The 18,242-nt window shown below is 48.2% G+C and overlaps 7 protein-coding genes across 7 annotated transcripts; 5 read left to right on the top strand and 2 right to left on the bottom strand.

Annotated features, from left to right (window-relative positions):
* Nucleotides 1-39: 39 nt before the first annotated feature.
* On the top strand, nucleotides 40-2,508 carry FTJAE_10230 (hydrolase or acyltransferase (alpha beta hydrolase superfamily); the record flags this gene model as incomplete). Its single annotated transcript, XM_037343052.1, has 3 exons — nucleotides 40-483; nucleotides 543-1,081; nucleotides 1,587-2,508. The coding sequence occupies 3 exons, from the start codon at nucleotides 40-42 to the stop codon at nucleotides 2,506-2,508; spliced, it is 1,905 nt and encodes a 634-aa protein (XP_037202688.1).
* A 1,267-nt stretch (nucleotides 2,509-3,775) lies between these two features.
* FTJAE_10231 (murein transglycosylase) lies at nucleotides 3,776-4,990 on the top strand (the record flags this gene model as incomplete). Its single annotated transcript, XM_037343053.1, has 2 exons — nucleotides 3,776-3,860; nucleotides 3,915-4,990. The coding sequence occupies 2 exons, from the start codon at nucleotides 3,776-3,778 to the stop codon at nucleotides 4,988-4,990; spliced, it is 1,161 nt and encodes a 386-aa protein (XP_037202689.1).
* A 318-nt stretch (nucleotides 4,991-5,308) lies between these two features.
* FTJAE_10232 (triacylglycerol lipase 2) lies at nucleotides 5,309-6,479 on the bottom strand (the record flags this gene model as incomplete). The annotated part of the gene is made up of 2 exons (XM_037343054.1): nucleotides 5,309-6,360; nucleotides 6,419-6,479. 2 exons carry the CDS (start codon nucleotides 6,477-6,479, stop codon nucleotides 5,309-5,311), a joined length of 1,113 nt encoding a protein of 370 aa, XP_037202690.1.
* Nucleotides 6,480-7,305: 826 nt separating this feature from the next.
* Nucleotides 7,306-9,702, top strand: FTJAE_10233 (long-chain-alcohol oxidase FAO2; the record flags this gene model as incomplete). The annotated part of the gene is made up of 5 exons (XM_037343055.1): nucleotides 7,306-7,604; nucleotides 7,667-8,726; nucleotides 8,787-8,871; nucleotides 8,931-9,016; nucleotides 9,067-9,702. The coding sequence occupies 5 exons, from the start codon at nucleotides 7,306-7,308 to the stop codon at nucleotides 9,700-9,702; spliced, it is 2,166 nt and encodes a 721-aa protein (XP_037202691.1).
* Nucleotides 9,703-10,611: 909 nt separating this feature from the next.
* On the top strand, nucleotides 10,612-11,128 carry FTJAE_10234 (uncharacterized protein; the record flags this gene model as incomplete). Its single annotated transcript, XM_037343056.1, has 2 exons — nucleotides 10,612-10,852; nucleotides 11,106-11,128. The coding sequence occupies 2 exons, from the start codon at nucleotides 10,612-10,614 to the stop codon at nucleotides 11,126-11,128; spliced, it is 264 nt and encodes an 87-aa protein (XP_037202692.1).
* Nucleotides 11,129-11,879: 751 nt separating this feature from the next.
* On the top strand, nucleotides 11,880-12,965 carry FTJAE_10235 (uncharacterized protein; the record flags this gene model as incomplete). The annotated part of the gene is made up of 1 exon (XM_037343057.1): nucleotides 11,880-12,965. The coding sequence occupies one exon, from the start codon at nucleotides 11,880-11,882 to the stop codon at nucleotides 12,963-12,965; it is 1,086 nt and encodes a 361-aa protein (XP_037202693.1).
* Nucleotides 12,966-15,242: 2,277 nt separating this feature from the next.
* On the bottom strand, nucleotides 15,243-17,652 carry FTJAE_10236 (transcription activator acu-15; the record flags this gene model as incomplete). The annotated part of the gene is made up of 6 exons (XM_037343058.1): nucleotides 15,243-15,400; nucleotides 15,453-15,653; nucleotides 15,703-15,911; nucleotides 15,971-16,375; nucleotides 16,423-17,415; nucleotides 17,471-17,652. The coding sequence occupies 6 exons, from the start codon at nucleotides 17,650-17,652 to the stop codon at nucleotides 15,243-15,245; spliced, it is 2,148 nt and encodes a 715-aa protein (XP_037202694.1).
* Between the last annotated feature and the right edge of the window lie 590 nt (nucleotides 17,653-18,242).

Below are 18,242 nucleotides of genomic sequence, written 5' to 3' on the forward strand. Positions count from 1 at the left end.
CAAAAGCATTACTAAAACCCCTTCTTAGAGATATCCAACATGGATACTATAGAAAAGACAGCCTCGGAGAAGTATCATCAGCGTGATGGTCTATCCGATAGCTCTCAAGCTCTGATTCCCTTGTCTCAGTTGTACAACCCACCATCTCCTCACAAAGTCGACCCAAGAGCAGACTGGGCCATCGAGCAGGTTCGGCAATGGCTCTACCCGCATCTTGAGCAAATGGGCGCTGGGAAGCTCATCAAGGGCATCGTCAACAAGGCGGCGTCCATGTGCGCCTATCTCTACCCAAACGCCGACGATGAAGGCATCTTTCTCGCCACAGACTTCGCGACTGTGCAATGCGTCAGCGACGACATCTTTGACAGTGCTGCTATTCTCAAGACGATCCAGGCGACTCCGTCGGGGCAACATCTGGCTAGGGATCTTCAGAAGTTGCGCGATACTCCACAGCGGGTGGCAGACGGGATCGTATCCGTTGCGGTATAATGGAGAATCCCAACGCATATGAAGAGTGCCGCGAAGTGGTTTCGGACTTGGAGACAGGCCCATTTCTCCTGGGAGCTATCCACGAGCTTCCGACGCGCATGCACATCCGCGGCCGACGCATCAACAAGGAGCGCTTTGAGGCATGGCTGGCCAAGACATGCGCTGCCATGAAGGACTTTGGCAAGTCTCATGCCCTGATCTACAGCGAAGCGAAAAACATGACCGTCGAAGAATACGCAGATCATAAACTCCGCAACTGCGGAATGATCTATACCGTTCTCTTCGTCGAGATGGCAATGGGTACTTTTCTCTCTGATGAGCACAATGCTATCTCACGAATCCGTCAGATCCAGCAGCATAGCGAAAAGATTGGCTCATTATTAAATGAGATATTCTCATATGAGAAAGAGACGTTTCTGGAGGATACAAATTATCTGCTTGCCGTGTTGGTACGTACGGAGAAGATTAGTCTATATGAGGCTGCGCGACGAGTCGGTGCGATGTCGCAGAGACATGCCCAGGAGGTCAAACGGATTCAGATTGAGATTGAAGCTGAGTGTGACGATGGTGGAGAGGACACTTGCCTTGGAACGTACGTGGCGGACATGGAGCTATTCGGCGCAGCGTGTTGGTACTGGTAACTTCAGGGCACGAGGCGATATTTCTCCAAGACGTCGCCATTTGCTGAGCTGCGACTAGAGGCAGAAGCTGAGAAGGCATAGTGAAAGTAGCACCTACTTACTCAAACAATACAATAAACTAGCCACTATCATTATACACACGGCCAAGAGACACCAAGGTCATTTCATTTCATTCTCGCGTCTCTTTGACATTGTTTGTCTTGGAACTTCTCGAAGCAGGGTTTTGTGGTTTAGTGAGTCGTCAAAATAAAGGCGCGGGTGCGTCATCTCACTTATCTCACCCTCCATTTAACTTGAGTGTCATCATATTCTGCATCAATTGGCCACCTGCTATGTATAAATAAGGCGCGATAGTTCATTTCAAATCTTATTCACTTTTCCCTTTTAATTTGCTCAACCCATCTCACATCCCCCTTTCACCTTGACGCTGCAACACTCAAACTCACCTACTCTCAGAATGACCTCATCACACGACCCTACAGCTTTGACTCAAAGCTTTCACTACAAAACCTCAACACACAGCTACGATGTGAAATGGGGTTCATTAGGTGATCCTAAATCTCCTCCTCTCATTCTTATCCATGGAACTCCGTGGTCGTCTCGCGTCTGGGTGCCTTTTGCCCTCTCACTGTCGCGTCAGTTTCACGTGTATCTCTTCGATAGACCTGGTTTCGGCGACACGCCAGCAGAGAAGAAATTAGATCCGACAAAGGCCAGCTCAAGCGCAATTGAGGAGTATGACAGCAACCTTGCGCGACAAGCAGAGGTGTTTGCTGCGCTCTTCAAGTCCTGGCAGGCAGATTGGGCTCACGAGAAGGCTCACATCGTCGCTCACGACAATGCCGGTCTTGTGAGCTTACGAGGCTATCTTCTCCATGACTTGCCATATGCAAGCCTCTGTCTCATTGACGTTGTCGCGATCGGCCCATTTGGCCAACCGCTCTTCAAAGTCATCGCTGAAAACCCCCAACTCTTCGAACAACTCCCCGACACGGCCTTTGAGGGCATACTAGAGAGCTATATCAGTGACGCAGCATACTACGAACTGCCAAAAGAGACAATGCAGATGCTCAAAGAGCCTTGGCTGCGAGAAGGTGGAAAGCGAGGCTTCATTCGTGAATTGTGCCAAGCCAACTCCAGATCGACGGAGGAAGTGGAGCCGAGATATGGAGAGGTCGGGCCGAAGCTGCTAATCAAGATCATCTGGGGAGCTGATGATAAGTGGCTCCCTGTCGAGGTTGCGCACAGATTGGGGAACGCGTTGAAGGCCAGCGAGATTATCGTTATCGATAAGGCTGGTCATCTGAGTATGATTGATCAGGGAGCGCGTGTTGGAGTTGAGCTGGGCTTGTGGCTTAGTACAGCTTTGAATAAATAGTAATACAGAAATTAAATAATAATAATTTAGATAGTGTTCTATATCTTTTTTTCACAGAGAATGCTCTCGTGGTCAAACTTGTGGTTTGCGTAAAACAATGCAAGTTCACAGTAAGTCAATAGTTAGGGTTATACTACGCACTTTTGAAATAAGAAGATAAGAACCAGATCGAAAATAGTCAGGTACCGAACAACAGAAACATCTTAGCATCACTCATACTTCATACCGCATCATAATGATAGAAGGAAATGTAAATGCAAAATATACAACATGATTTTATCATGGTATTATTTGTCCCCCGTCTGTTGTAACTTTGAATGTGCCTCCTCATCGCGATTTCTAGAACATTACCCTACACCAACTGACTCAGCGGCCTTGCCAGCATTAGGTCTAGCGCCAGCTATTTTTACTCCAAAGACACCAAGTCTCGGGCTCCCGGACACTCATCGAACGTACCCGAAGCCATGTGTCGCACTTCGATCCGTGCTACGTAAATCTCGCACTACGCCAACAAGGCTACGGCTCAATACAACAGTTGCGAAAGCTTCAAAGTGGTATTTATCGTGTTGCAATAAAAGAACGTTCTCGCGAGATCATGACCCCTTGCTCAGGTTCACAATTTTATCCGAAACAAACCTTCTTTACGAGCCGACAGGAGGATTCTTCGTGTGCCTGACTAAAATAATCAGAGCCCACTGTGATCGTCAGGGCAGAAAAAGTCAATGATGCGTCTCGATTCCATTAATGGTTGAACATTCTCAGCTATGCCGATAACACGGCTCAACTCATCCGATCTTGAGGAAATCAGCTGAAGTGTTCCCCATAGAGAGTGACGACTTACCCACCGGGTAATTACGCGTCAGAGAACCCGTTCTCCACTGGCAAGGATTGCGTTACGCAACGGTACCCAGTATTACCGGGTCAATCTTCATCTCCCCCCCCTTTCGATTGCCTTATCAGTAACAGAAACTGGGTTCTGAACCAACACTCATGGGCTCACTAGCTGAAAAAAAAAAGTTTGCCAGGCGCAGCAAGATAACGCAGTCGCTTTTTATATACCCACCACAGCCTACCATACCATTCTCTCCCACTTACCTAAAGTTTGCTTGCGCATCTTTTGTTTTCCATTTTCGCTTTTTTGAACTCGTGGTAGGCCAACGTCGCATTCTTTAAAAGTCACTCGTTCTTTTTTGTTGTGACCTGCTACGACTTTCCCTCGTTTTTTCATTAATTAATATTAATCCAAATTTTTCTTACTTTCTTCACGATGTATTGGTCCAAGATCGCCCTTGCGGGTCTTGTTGCTTCAGCTGCTGCTCAGACCTACAGCGAGTGCAACCCTATGAAGAAGAGTACGTGAACAGTATCCGCTTTGTTTTTCTTAACAGACACTGATTATAGCCTAGCATGCTCTGCTGATAAAGGTCTTGCTTCTTCATCATACTCGGTCGATTTCACGAAGGGCGCTGATGATGACAATTGGGAAGGAACTGGCCATGGCACTGTCAAGTATACTTCTGATGGTGCTGAGTTCACTGTTTCTAAGCAGGGTGACTCGCCTACCATTCAGAGCAAGTGGTACATGTTCTTCGGTCGCATGGAGGTTCACTTGAAGGCCGCGCCCGGAACCGGTATCGTCTCATCTGTCGTGCTTCTTTCCGATGTTCTCGACGAGGTTGATTGGGAGTGGCTTGGAGGTAAAGACGGCGACGTTCAGACCAATTACTACGGCAAAGGAAACTCCGAATCCGATACTCGAAGCGCTACTTATGCAGTCACCCAAGCCCAGGAGGAGTTCCACAACTACACCATCCACTGGACCAAGGACTCATGCGAGTGGTACATCAACGGCGTCGCTGTCCGCACACTCAATTATGCCGATGCTCTTGGAGGAGAGAACTATCCTCAGACTCCCATGCGTGTCAAGCTTGGTATCTGGGCCGGTGGCGATCCTGACAACGCTGAGGGAACTATCGAGTGGGCTGGCGGAGAGACTGATTACACTAAAGGTCCTTACACCATGACAGTTCAGAAGATTGCGATTGAGAACCTTAACCCTGCGGATAGCTACACCTACAGCGATGAGACAGGTTCATACAAGAGCATCAAGTTTGATGAGAAGGACAGTGGCAGCGACGACGACGATGACTCCTCATCAACTGCTTCCGAAACCGCCTCAAAGACATCTTCCAAGGGTACTACTTCCAAGACATCTTCCGAATCTACATTCACCACCAAGGCAACCACCGAGACTGACTCCGAATCCTCAACAACAGCTTCATCCGACGCTTCTAGCGAGACTGAGAGCGCCGACTTCAAGAACAACAACGCAGAGACAACTAGCGCTGGTGCAAACTCGTCCGCGAGCAGTGCTGCAGCTACGCCCTCGACTACTGATGGTTCAACAAACAGCGCTGCTGGAAACTGGCCTAAGATGTGGTTTGCGCTTGGATCGACTTTCGCTGCTATGGTCATGATGTAAACCTGGGATCTTATCGTATATAGAGTGGCGAAGTTGTTGATTAGGCTTGGATAAGTCTTGTCGTAATACATACTTTGACTCTGTATTGCTCTTGTGATGGATGATAGTGACGCGTTTGTAGAACTAAAATGGCCCGTTACATTCAGCCTTGATGATAGCATGTCTATTTCGTACCAGATGACGACCAATGAGCTTGGCGCCTGGCTATCGACGAACGCGCGGCCACTTACTGAGCAGATAAGTTGATCATAGCCGTCGTGAATGTAACAGGGAATGGAATGATTGATGATCTCCTAAATTTGGAATGTAACTGTAACCCTACTCCACAGCTAGTAAGTCAAGCATCCACTGCTTCATGTCCTGAGTACACTCTCCATCTTCGTTCTCGATTACTATAAAGTCATGCGCACAGTTCTCGTAGTACTGAAATCGCAAGTTCAAATCAGGATTCAAAAGCTGGACCCTTTCCTTGAAAGTAAGCACCTGGTCTCGAAAGATCTCGTGTGCTCCGGCAGTGATATAGATCTGGCTCAAGACAGATGTAATTCCGGCCAAACTAGACTCTTCTCTGTCAAGTGGAAATGCTGATAGGGTGGGTTTGGCATCAGGACCCAGCAGTTCTTTGGTAAACGACACAATGCCTGTTGTTGGAAGCATATCAATCCATGCATTCTCTCTGTATGAAGCATCGTCGGTCGACTGGGCTACCCATGGAGAAACCAGAAAGGCACCAGCGAGAGGTTTGACTAATGTGATTTCCGGGATTGTTGGTTGGGATTGGATGAGGTGACAGAGCAATTGGGCTGTCAGTTGTCCTCCAGCAGAATCCCCTCCAATTATAATGTCCTGAGGTGAAATGCCCTTGTTTAGAAGATAAGCCAGTCCGCTGGCTGCTTGTTGAAGTTGTACTGGGTATCTCGCCTCGGGAATCAGGGTGTACTCAAGAACAGCCACTGCGACCTCAACGTCCTTTTCGATTCCTGCAAGGACGAACGATCGCCAGCACCAATCCAAATGTCCCGTCGTTATCGGTGCCGCATAGCCACCACCGTGGAAGAACAGAACGACCTTCTTTGCCTGCTTTCGATCGCCTATCCAAAGCAGCGACGACTTCCCATCTTCCAGGACCTCTCGGTCATATACAAGTCTCGTGACATGTTGCTGGTGTCCGAGCTTCTCCGCTTCCTTACTTTGCTGTTGTATCCATTTTTTGTATGCGTCTCGGGTTGGTAGAGACAAGTACTGAATCTGTCGAGGGGAGAATCCGAGAGCTACTTTTAAAACGGCGCAAACGATGAATAAGCGTGATGGGAGACTTCTGCGCTTTGTAATAAGGATAGATCGTAATATGTAAGTGAGAGTGAGGGGAGCTAAGGAACAGATAAATCAGTTACTTGTACTGTGACTAGGCCACTGTTATTACTGTACCGGCGTATGATAGGCGTAGAGCTAGCTTGAGCTTTTCCCACTTTGAGAATGGAGGAATCATGGCTTATGCAATATGATATTATACGGATTGACTGAGGTGTTGTTGAGTACTTTGGCCATAGGTTCTAGGTGTCGATTGAATGAACTTGAGGAACAGGGTCCAGTATTTGTGTCACTCCGGTAGCCCATGCCGAGGAATTCCCCACGGGGTATTGGTGCTCCAGAATCCAGACCTCGGCATGGCATAGGCCGGTTTGATCATACTAAGACACTTGGCGTGATAGAACCAAAAGTTCATGACCCCTCCACGAATAACAAGCCTAGGTACGGAATCAAGCCGTCGGTGCTAACGGAAGCTCTCCGCATTTTGGCAAGGCAGGCTCTAATCATTGGCTCGCAGCTTCACCCGGCACATCTATCGATGCTTTGGGACTAGCTTGCGAAGATCTGCGGAGGCGAGTGCGTCTGTCAGGATCTGCATCGTGAGAAAACATCAAGATTCTGAATGGCCTCGATCTGATGGAAAATATTGATGCGACTTCTAACAGACACGAATCGGCCAGGAAAACATCAATTATCAAGATTCAACATGGAATTCGTTCACACTCTCTTGGGAAACTGTTTTACTCTCAAGAACGCGGCCACGGGTCCGTTCCGACCTTTGCAGATTCTCGTCGGAACAGTTCCAACAATGAGCTAACGACGTAGGCTAGTGTCCAATAAATACGAATAATGAGGGGTAAACCTGGGGTTAGCTTCTACCCCATAGTGGCATGTGATGGTCCCGAGAAACTTAAAGATGTCTGCCGCCTTGTCCTGGGATCTGTAAGTGCTAGATCCTCGCATTTCACTCTTCCCAGAGCCACGGCAGCACCAAGACCATCACAATGACTGAACGTACGGCAGTTGGCCTTCCTACAGGTCCCAGCTCAGGGCCTCTTACAGATGCGCAATGGAAGGTTATGATGGCTATTATGGACACCATCATTGCTCCTTGTCCTGAGAGCGCGATACCTGTGGGTCAGAAGAGTGCTCTCCTCAACAACTGTGATGATTCTACACTCAGGGCTTTTCTTGACGAAAAGCCTTCTAATATGCCACTGTTCCAGGAGATTTTGAAGCGTCTGCTGGCGAATCTTCATGCTGATAAACTGTCTGCGCTTGCTACAGTATGCTCACTTCTCGGGTAAGCCTTTTCTTCTTCGAACTTGCCTTTAATATGGGGTTGCTGATATCGTGAAATGATAGAAATCGAGCTGCTATCCTCCCTCTGACTGGTTACTTCACATTATTCTGTGATCTGTCTCCCCAAGACAGAACATTAGTACTTAACTCTTGGCAAACGAGCTCTCTAGCTACCTTTCGCGTCCTCTTCAAACAGCTCTCAATCATCGGGAAGCATGTTTATCTCCGATCAAGTACGCTTTTCAATGAAGTCGTTGGCTTCCCATCCACTCCTGTTGGATGGCATCCAGTCGAATCATACCCCTTTGAGTTCATGCAGTTCAACGACTCCGAAACCCATGTTCAACTAGAAACCGATGTTGTAATTGTGGGCTCTGGCTGTGGTGCAGGAGTTGTCGCAAGGACTATGGCCATAGCAGGCCATCGCGTCTTGGTAGTCGACAAAGGACAGCATTTTGAAACCACGTCGATGCCCCTCGATCAAAGCGCAGGATATTTCCACCTTTTTGAGGGAGGAGGTCTAGTATCCTCTGAGGACGGGTCTATCTCTACACTTGCAGGCTCATGCTTTGGTGGAGGTGGAACAGTCAACTGGAGCGCGTGTTTACAGCCCCAGAACACAGTCCGCGATGAATGGGCGGACCAGAGGGGTCTCAGCTTCTTCAAATCGGCCAAATTCCAAGAACATCTTGATTCAGTTTGCAGGCGTATGGGCGTCAGCAACGAGCCTATCAATCATAACTACGGGAATAATGTTTTGCTGGAGGGTGGACGCAGACTCGGATACAGCGCTAAACAGGTGCCTCAGAACACGGGCCATGGCGAGCATTTGGATGGATATTGTTCTATGGGTTGCTGGAAGGGCCAGAAGAATGGGCCTGTTAATGGCTGGCTGCCTGATGCTGCTAGATGCGGAGCCAAGTTCATAACAGGCTTTTACGTCAATAAGGTCCTTTTTAAGAAGCGTGGTGGTAAGAATGTCGCCTATGGTGTGACTGGAACTTGGAGACCAAAAGACGGCCCCGATGCCGCGGCCAGAACGGTAACGATCAGAGCGAAGAGGGTTGTGATTTCAGCTGGTAGTCTGTGCAGTCCTATCATCTTGAAAAACAGCGGACTCAAGGTAAGCAACCAAGACTATTTTTTGAATGCAAAGGTGCAATTTACTGATATGTCTATATAGAATAAGCATATCGGACGCAACCTCCATCTACACCCAACATCGTTCGTGTCAGCAATCTTTGAACAGGAGACACGGCCATGGGAAGGTACGTCGATGCTTTCTAGACTTTCATATTATAGCAGGCCCCATACTAATATATGACAGGCGGAATTCTCACGTCTGTAGTTTCGAGCTTCGATAACGTCGACGGAAATGGCCATGGCGTGAGGCTTGAGCGTCCTGCAATGCTGGTAAGTCTCTCCAATAACTGACGTATGAAACACAATTGACCTCGCGACAGCCTTCTATGTGTCTAACATGGTGCAATTGGACCTCAGGAGCTGACTACAAAGCCACAATATCGAAATACAGGAACATGGAAGCATACATCGCTATTACTCGAGATCGCGACAGCGGCCATGTCACTGCGGACCCCATAAATGGCACGCCTCGATTGGTCTACACACCCTCCAAGTTCGATGCCAGCAACAACATGAAGGGTATGCTAGGCTTGGCCAAGATTCTCTATGTACAAGGTGCCATAGAGATTCATCCTATACTTCCCGGTCTTGAGCCATTTATCCGTGAGCCAGACAGTTTGACAAACGGTGTCGATAACTCTTCAGGAGTCACAGATGCTAAGTTTTCGCAATGGCTGAAGAAAATGGAAGCTCATGGGAACAAGACACCAGATACACCGTATGGATCTGCTCATCAGATGGGCACGTGTCGAATGAGCACCAAGGAATCTGACGGCGTCGTGGATGAGTTTGGAAGGGTCTGGGGCTGTGAGAACCTGATCGTCGCGGATGCAAGTGTCTTTCCTAGTGCGAGTGGTGTTAACCCTATGGTCACTACCATGGCGATCTCTGAACACATTGCCTTGGCCATGGCTGAGGAGCTGGCTCGGGATACACAAGAGCGTCCAAGATTGTAATATGTGTTTCCCCAGAAACTTACTGTGTAATAATACATAGCGTTAGTTCCCTTCGTGCATTCTGTACTTCGGGTATTGTTTTCCGTTGTCGTCATTCTTTCCTGCTCTGGCATAGACCTCACTTAAGGAGCTGAATCACCCGTCATCGTACATGAGATCTTCAATCTAATAGGCGCATAGCAGGCGCAGACAAGGCAGACTAAGGGGGAAACTGAAACACGGACCCCAAATTGGTGAACCCCCAACGAACTTGGATGTAAGACAAGCCCGTCGAGGGCCGTATATTTAGCAGATTACAGCTATCCCGTCTTACTGCCGATCTCTGGGAGGGGGGATCTGCAAATAGATCTACAAAGCTGATATCTAGGGCTTGGCACCCGCCAATCCCTCCTTGGCAGTATGAACCGCACTACCCACCTTGTACATAGATTAGGATAGTAACTATCTACTCTAGTATAATTGTAATTTATAAAAAAACTGCTAACTTGGCTAACAAAATAAGCCTCGGCTCTATTTAATCAGTACTGGCCAAGGAGGAATATAAAAGACAAGGTCTAGTTTAGTTGGTTAATAATAAGTTATATAGTGAACCTATTCAGAGAGGTAATAGAAGAAGTCTTGAATACGTCCTATGTGCTTGGCTTGCGTAATGTGATCTAAGTATAGGCCTTTTCAGCTTTGTGTTATGATAGGGGCTACTGTCTTGGTATTTGTGGCATAGAGAAGAATTGGGGGCCTTGATCTCTGTAGCCTGTATACTGTGCAGATGGCCAAGCCGTGCCTGTAAAGCTATAGATATAAAAGACTCTCTATCACCCATCTCAAGTCTAGAAACTACACTTAACTTTAGAACACTATCTTCCAGTCTATCTTCAAGTCAACATTGATTTTTCATCTACCCTCCACAGCATGCACGTCTCAAAGCTCTTCATCGTCGGTGCCATCGTGACGGCCGCTGAAGCCTTTACATGTGCCAGAGAGCTTTTCGGACAATGCTACTTTGTCGATGGCAACCCAGTTGGCCAGCAACAGCGTTGTGCTATCAAGTGCGAAGACAAGTTTGGCCACGTCAACTGTGTCTGCCCGGACTACTACCCCAAGAACGACGAAGGATGGCCTTATTCTGGCAAGCATGAGTGCATTCCTGTTGGTAAATATAATGGCCGACATAAGTGCTATTAAGTAGCTCTCTATGTATCCCCCATCGGAAGTGAGTAAGAACTATCTTCAGGCATGGCGTTTAATGTATAAATTTGTTCTTATGCTAACTCAACAGACCTTTGTATTGTTGTAGTCATAGGGAATAGTTGGGTCGGGCCGTGATAGAGAAATCGAAGAGCTAGTAGCTAGGATGCTACTGGTCCAGAAGCGGATAGTTAACCTTATAACTACATTCAGGACAGAATTTCAGACATTTCTACCTTGAGTCACCCCCACGGGATCCTGGCACAGCGATCTCTGTCTTATCCCTCCTCTCTTCTCGTATATGTGATGTAGTTACGTTACGCCCCATTTAAAATGTGACTGTTGGTTGCACAGGTACATGCGAGCTAACAATACGGCACCCAGCTGCATATTCTCAGCCATGCTGGCAACGCGATTATAGGTAGACTGCAACGCTGTGACGGCCCAACTGAACTCTGCAGCTATGCCTAAATCGATCTGTCAAGCTGTCACACAGCGCGGGGTAGTGAGGCTGTGGGCCAGTTGTTATTGGTGCCTGTTAAGCGTGACAGCATCCAATACAATGCTGGAAAGTAAAATGGGGAGCCGCAGTTCCAGCCCTCGGGCGGCTGGCACATGCAGGGGTACCCTCAGGGGGTAAGAAAATACTGAACCTTGACATAGGGTGTTAAATAAACTTAGTAAAGAGTCCCCTAAATTTAGGCTAAGTTTACCTAAGTATTTTCATCCCTTAGGACCAAGGTCCTGGTTTTCTCTCCTCCCCTAGGATACATGTCAAAAGGTCCTGACGTTGCTGCTGTTGGTTGAAAGAGCACGGCCCTCGAACCCACCAGCCTGCCAGGTCAAAGCACCACGTTCCACAGAGTTCGATCCACTGTCCTTTACAAACAGATCGATTTCTCAAATTCACCGCATCATTTCTTTCCCAACCTGGTCTCCTTTACAACGCCGTTTCATTACACTCACCAATTAACCTGAGACCTCCCTACACAATGAAAGATCTCCGCGAAGCTCTACTAGCTCCTTCTCCGAAAGGTATTTCCGAAAACACCCTGTCGGAAACCGTAGCTCGAGATGAGGAGAGTGTGCGCCAAAGCATTGCCCGAGGGGAGGATCTTGAAGAACTTCGAGGAGCGGCATTCCACAATCGAACATGGATCATCAGCGACCGCTTTTGCAATGTTGGAGATGGTGTCGACTCTCTTGAGGGCTATCTTCATGATCTTTGGCACATGTACTACCAAGTCGCCCGCCATTCATCCCATGAAACGCCTGAGCATGACCGAGTTGTTCTAGACATACTCAAGATCCAGGGACGCGGAGTTTTAATCAGGCCCGCGCCGGGTGTTTTTGGGGTCGACATTGCACGAACAGTTGAAGGCACGCTGTGGAATGATCTACCCTTCTTGGTCACTGATATGACCAAATTCTGGATCGACAACGCTGCAAAGCTTTCCAGCGCCCATCGCGTCAACTTTGCATTTTTCCTAGCCAAGCTGGCAGCAACACGCGTCAGTAAGGATAGGATGTGCCAGGTTGCCCTCGTTCTCTTCCGGTCTGCACTTGAGGAGCCTCGAGAGCTTAACACGGGTCAAGGATCTGACCAAGAGGACAGAAGCAGAGACATGAGTGAGCTCGACCTTGTCCACCTGCTGCCGTCTGTCTCGGTTTGGATCAAGGAGGCGGGCTACAATCTGATCCAACTGTCAGATGTGTCGTGGAACGATTGTCCCAGCGCTATCGGCGAGGGTGGCACCATGTTCGCCGAGTCAGAGCTTGGGAAACGATGCCCATATGGATTCACACCTTGGCGCTGGATGTACTGGCTCAAACGTTTGTACGAGATCAGGGATGAGGCAAAGGAGGCCAAAGAGGAACGCCTAGAGGAGTATGCTGCTGATGCCATTGAATCAATGCTTGGGGCGGTGGTAGAGCGTAACTCTGAAATTCTGAGAGCTTATAAGAGTGCTGGGAAGGACGTGCTTGAGGATAAATATCTGTCTTGCTTAAAGGATCCAGCTCAGAGCTTGGAAGAGCTGGCTATGAGCCGGATGGATGAGACTGAAGATACCGAATAGTAGTTTCTAGACTTTAGCTTTTGAGAGCAGACACTCTTTTGATCATATATGCCTTCTACGAAAAGTATTTTACAAAGGGTCTTGAGGATGACCACGAGTTCAACACTGTAGTAGAAGGTCTAGCTTACACATAAGAAGAGTACCGAATAGTCCTTTTTCATATGCACGAAAAGCGCCCGTCAGCATGTTCTCAGCTGCCGATCGTTTATATACATCCAAGACTTATACCTTGAGAGTCTCAAGTCAAAGTACCTGCTCCGTGTTTGATGTAGGAGTTAGCATTTTGGGACCACGGCATGTGAGCAGTAGCGGAAGCTGTGCTACATCTATCATTTGTTTCAGCTTGGCAGAAGAATTCCAGGCCGGAGTGAGACCACGATGCTGCCCAGCAAAAGCTTCGCCACTCTCACTTCAACGTATGGGGCCCTCTTCCTTTCCCAGATACAGTAAACGCCGAACCGGGCCACGCGTTACGTTATGTAGATCACGGCCCGCATCTGTCCGGCTGAGGGATCAATCGAATGATACGGCGAAACACAGCACAGAGTTTTCCTCACGAAAATACATATCCGTACAGGTGGATTAATCTGGGCTGACGTGGGTCTAACAGCATCCGTCTAGCGTTGTTCTCCTTGTCAGAGTGCCCACGATTGTTTCCGTAGATACGCATAAACCAATCGGACTCTCTGCCGTATAGAACGCTATGACACGTTCCTAGACATCCCTGTTGAGGCCTGCCGCCCGCGAAGGCCCGACCCCATAACAGTTCAGAGCGGAGCTGATGGGTTTCTGTTTCGAGTCAACTTACCATTAATGCCTTTCAGAGATGGTATGTATGTGTATCTCCATGATACATTTCTCCACCAAGGAATGGATTTCATCAGCGGTCAAATGACTCAAAGTGGTTGGGGCGTATGCTTGAGGAGTATCTTGAGGGTTGCATAGGCAGTCTTGGCATCCTTTCGGCAAATATATTCAAGTGGCCGCGACTGCCGAAGAGCTTGGCGCCCAGCGGGTCAGGTTGTATGTCCAAGTTTGGTGCGGTCTTGAATTACCTGTCTTTAAACTAGGCAGTCATTTAGGCTGTTGGGATACCCACAATCTGGCTCTAATACTTTCAAGTGAACTAGGAAACATTTCAGGCTTTAGTGCCAAGCCATTTGCGGCATGGGGATGATATGCTTGCCATCTGTCAATCAGATTAAGTGAACGTGACTATTCAGGAACTATTTACTATTGTGTATTAGCCCGTGATTTCCTTCAATATGTTGGCTCGATATTATATTACACCAATGGACGCTATAATTCAGCGATATCCGTTTGACTCGCATCTGAATCAGGTGAGCTGCCAGTTGTTCCCTGGACCACTTATGTCCAGATAAGTTGAGTTGTTTGTTGGTTCTAGCAGTTCGTGCATTGCATATACGAAGTAACACATGTAACTTCCATCACATTCAATGAGATGATGTAACAAGACAAGATCAGCATTTATAAAATTTCATTGCCAGACAAGAAGTACATAAGAGTGTGTTCGAGCTGCTATCGTCCTAGGAGAATCAAGCACTCACAGCACTTCTACCTGGATACTCAGATACAAACTTCCTAGCCCTCCCCAGATTGCCGTCACCCACTACGATATGCAGTTCTCCACCATCACTCTTTTGCTTGTTGCCGCCATGGGCGTAGCAGCCACTCCCATTGACTCTCCAGCCGTGGCCCTTGATGCGAGAGGAAACTTGGAGAAACGCCTCGATTATAAAGGAGTGGGTCAACAACACTACACCCCTTGATACCGGGGAAGAATTCTCTACTAATCACACTCAATCTCTTTTTAGACATGCACCAAGTCCAGCAATACGTGTAGATACAAGGGCCCGAACGGCAGGACCACGTTCAAGAAGTGCGGCACCTTCGCCAACCAGAAGGTACAGTTTCGCTTATTCCCAGCTATGCTAAACTGACATTTTACCTTTTAGTGCACTAAGGATGGAGCTCCCTGCGTATGGGAGAGTGACAAAGGCGTTGGTGGTAAGGTCACCTGTAAATAGACGGTTTGAGAACCTGGCTGGGTTTTATATGTCTTTAAACTTGACTGTGATGGGGACAAGCAAGATTGTATAAAGCTTGAGGCCAACCTGGTTACACATAGGAATCTAGGTTTGTGCAATAATGTCCATCCCCGATATAATTATACCGAAAGAAGTGATGTGTCTTATCAGTTACGTAGTGTTGGTGTAGGACGAGAAGGGAACATCTGTGACTCCTGAGCTATCCTCCCTAGTTTGCTGCCTCCCAATACGGAAAGACTATCGCATCAGGATCAAGGGGGAAACATGTTGTCAAAGCGTTCTGTAGAGACAAATCACCTTCTAAGAGTGTATCTAGTAGCCCATGCCTCTGGTGTTCCTGAGAGTATGCAGTCGATTCGTCTTCCACTTGAAACAATTAGCAAGGATGTGCTTATAGACTGGTATACTAAGGACTAACCTTGTTGCCTCCCTGTGATGGTTTGGTGCATTTTGGTAAGTAGATCGAAGGACTTGCGAATGGACAGGCTGAACGAAGAGATGACCTCTAGGACTGAGTGGCATTTATTTGATGCCTCAATCACGTTAGATTGATCCAGGGTGGCCCATAGGGAGGGACAGAGACGGCACGTCATAAGCACCAGGCTGGCGGTGCAAGCATCTGCAAACCAGTATTAACCTATGCCTGTGTATCTGATAGAAATACTTACATAAGCTGTTCCACCACCATGCCTCGGCAGTCTCTGTGCGAAAGGTCTCGTGAACTAAGTTGATGAGCTGTATTGAAGAGCGTACGCATGCTCTAGCGCCGTCGTGCTTGAAGGATGAGTGCAAGTCATCACTGGCATCTTGTGAGGTGTTTAGAGCCAAGAGCTGACTTAAGATTGGGCGGTACAGCATGACTTGTAGATAAGTAAACCTGATGTCGTTTTATAAGCAATCGAGGGATGTCAGTATTGTTTATATCGGATATCTTACCGTGACTGTAGCACATTTCTCTGAATCGCGATAATTGTAGCTTCCTGTGGGAGGATTGTCTCTGTAGCTATAGGTTCATGCCAGGACAGAAACTTTGGAAGTCCAAGCTCGAAAACCCGAAGCTTCCCTTGTAGCTCGGCAAAGACGTCCATGCTTTGACTACTGATATCTGTGTGAAAGACAGCACTCTGATCGTCGTGAGGCAGTTTACATTGCCACGGTCTGTACACCTTTGACAGCATGCTATCTAGGATCATACTTAGACGAACACTCTCAATCTGGAACTGTAGTTTGACACCTTCGTAATTCTCGGTGTTCTGAAGATTGGAAACAGTCCTTTCTGGTAGGGAAAGTGTTGAGATATTGGTGATCATCGTGGGCCGACCGAACGTCATGCTCACCAGCCTATAACTATTAGCGACCCTAGAAGAAAATTCTTGATATATCCTTACGTATCCAGAACAATACAGCCGTGCCATGTCCGTCTTCTAATTCGCTGTACTCGCGACTCTTGCTGGTTATACGGCGGCAAACTATGCAGTCCCAGACCCTGCGCCACTCGACAAGCCAATCCGGTAGTATTCCAGCAGCGATCTGGAAACGAAGTACCTTGTAGAACTAGAGCAACGAGCACAAGAGTTTGCACAACGCTCAGATCGTTTATGTCCAGTAGCTCAAGGTTAACTTTATCCTTGGCTCGACTGAAGAAGACTTCATAAGCCTTCGTCTTGGCTGCCGTGGAAAGGTTTGAGAATATGCACCCCAATGCAAAGATGGCATTCAGGGAAGAGAAGAAAGCAACAGTGGTGGCATCTTCGCCTAGGCCCAGGTTACGGTACTCTTCTGTGCATGTAGTCTGCCCACTTGGTGACCAAAGTGAGTTGTAGCCATGCTCAAAAGCTTGCTTGTCGAACACGGGGTATATCCAGTATATGCGCTCGAAATATCTCTCTACAAGGTGATCTGCAAGTCGGCGTGGAGGAAGAGCAAACTTGTCAACATCACCAAAAAGACATGTGGGCTGTGAAGAACAAGCTGGAGGGATTGACTGATGGGCTGATGGGGGTATCGCAGTGCCACAAGTCTCTTTTAAGAATGAAGCGGCTGAAGAGGATCCGTAGAAGCCCTCGCGTGTGTCACGGTGATGTCCAATGTCCTCTTCGGACGTGGTGGTACCCATGGCAGTGACGCGTCTTGCATGGCTGGAATTCTCAATACTTTCCGTTGCAGTGGTAGACAGTGGGGTGAGTAGTTGGGTATGAGATATGCCCATGACGAGAGCATCCAGCTCAACCTGGCTGTCCGTATCAGGTGTACTCTCCGGCCAGGCTCGTCTATTGTTGGCCCCATCGTGAAGAGGGTTTGGAATAGGTGCGTTCAGTGCTGAAGCTTGTCGTAGCTGGCGTTCCAGATAGCGGATACGATCGTGCAGAGCTCTCGTGTAACTTGAGCCACTCGTCAGTAAACGTTCGATTTGCTTGCTGGATTTGTGTTACTTACTCATCACTGCACTCTGTACGAGCATTCCCAGCCCTGTAGACGCACTGTTCGATCCCCAGCGCCCGACGTCGACATGTGGAGCAGATCGGCTTGATCCCGTCGCAACGAGACTTGCGTTCCCGACAAGGGTCACATGCCAGTGTCACTTTGCGGCGACGTTGCCGCGATTGCTGCTCTGCCATATCTTGCGTATGCAAGTCACTGATGTCGGAGATAGCGGAAGAGTCAACTGTACAATAATGCGTAGTCCGGGTGCCCTCCTTCTGATGTTGGAACTCGGCTTGGTTGGGGCGGAGGAGAAGAGCGGAAGCCAGCCACCCTGAGTGCCCGTTCCGCGATCCACGGGGTCCGAGCAATTTACAGATCCCGAGGTTGTGGGTCTATGACTCTGTGAACTCAAGACTAACTCATGCACGCGTCGGAATGGTTCCGTCTCAGCTGAAAAGCTAGTGGAGCCACCCAAGCTTGTGGGTGACAAAAATACCTGGGTAGACCAGCCATGAATTTCGCCAGATGGTGGCTGGGTTAAATATGGCACCTAAGCTTGGTGTCAACGACTTTCTGACTACCTATCAGCAGGGCAGGAATGACAAGTGCGGCTGTAGTACAAGGAATGCACCCGACCTATTGCGGCACCTTTGTTTCACGGAGACAACCCGACCCGGGCAGTTGTGGCGTTCACAGGACACAGCATGTATGAGCTGTCATATGGCCCGACTACCTACCCCATGGGGAAAAGAAAGACAAGCACATGTGACGACTATAAGATAAG

The sequence above is a fragment of the Fusarium tjaetaba genome (genome assembly GCF_013396195.1).
Source record: "Fusarium tjaetaba strain NRRL 66243 chromosome Unknown NRRL66243_c0000238, whole genome shotgun sequence".
In the NCBI taxonomy this organism is placed as follows: Eukaryota; Fungi; Ascomycota; class Sordariomycetes; order Hypocreales; family Nectriaceae; genus Fusarium; species Fusarium tjaetaba.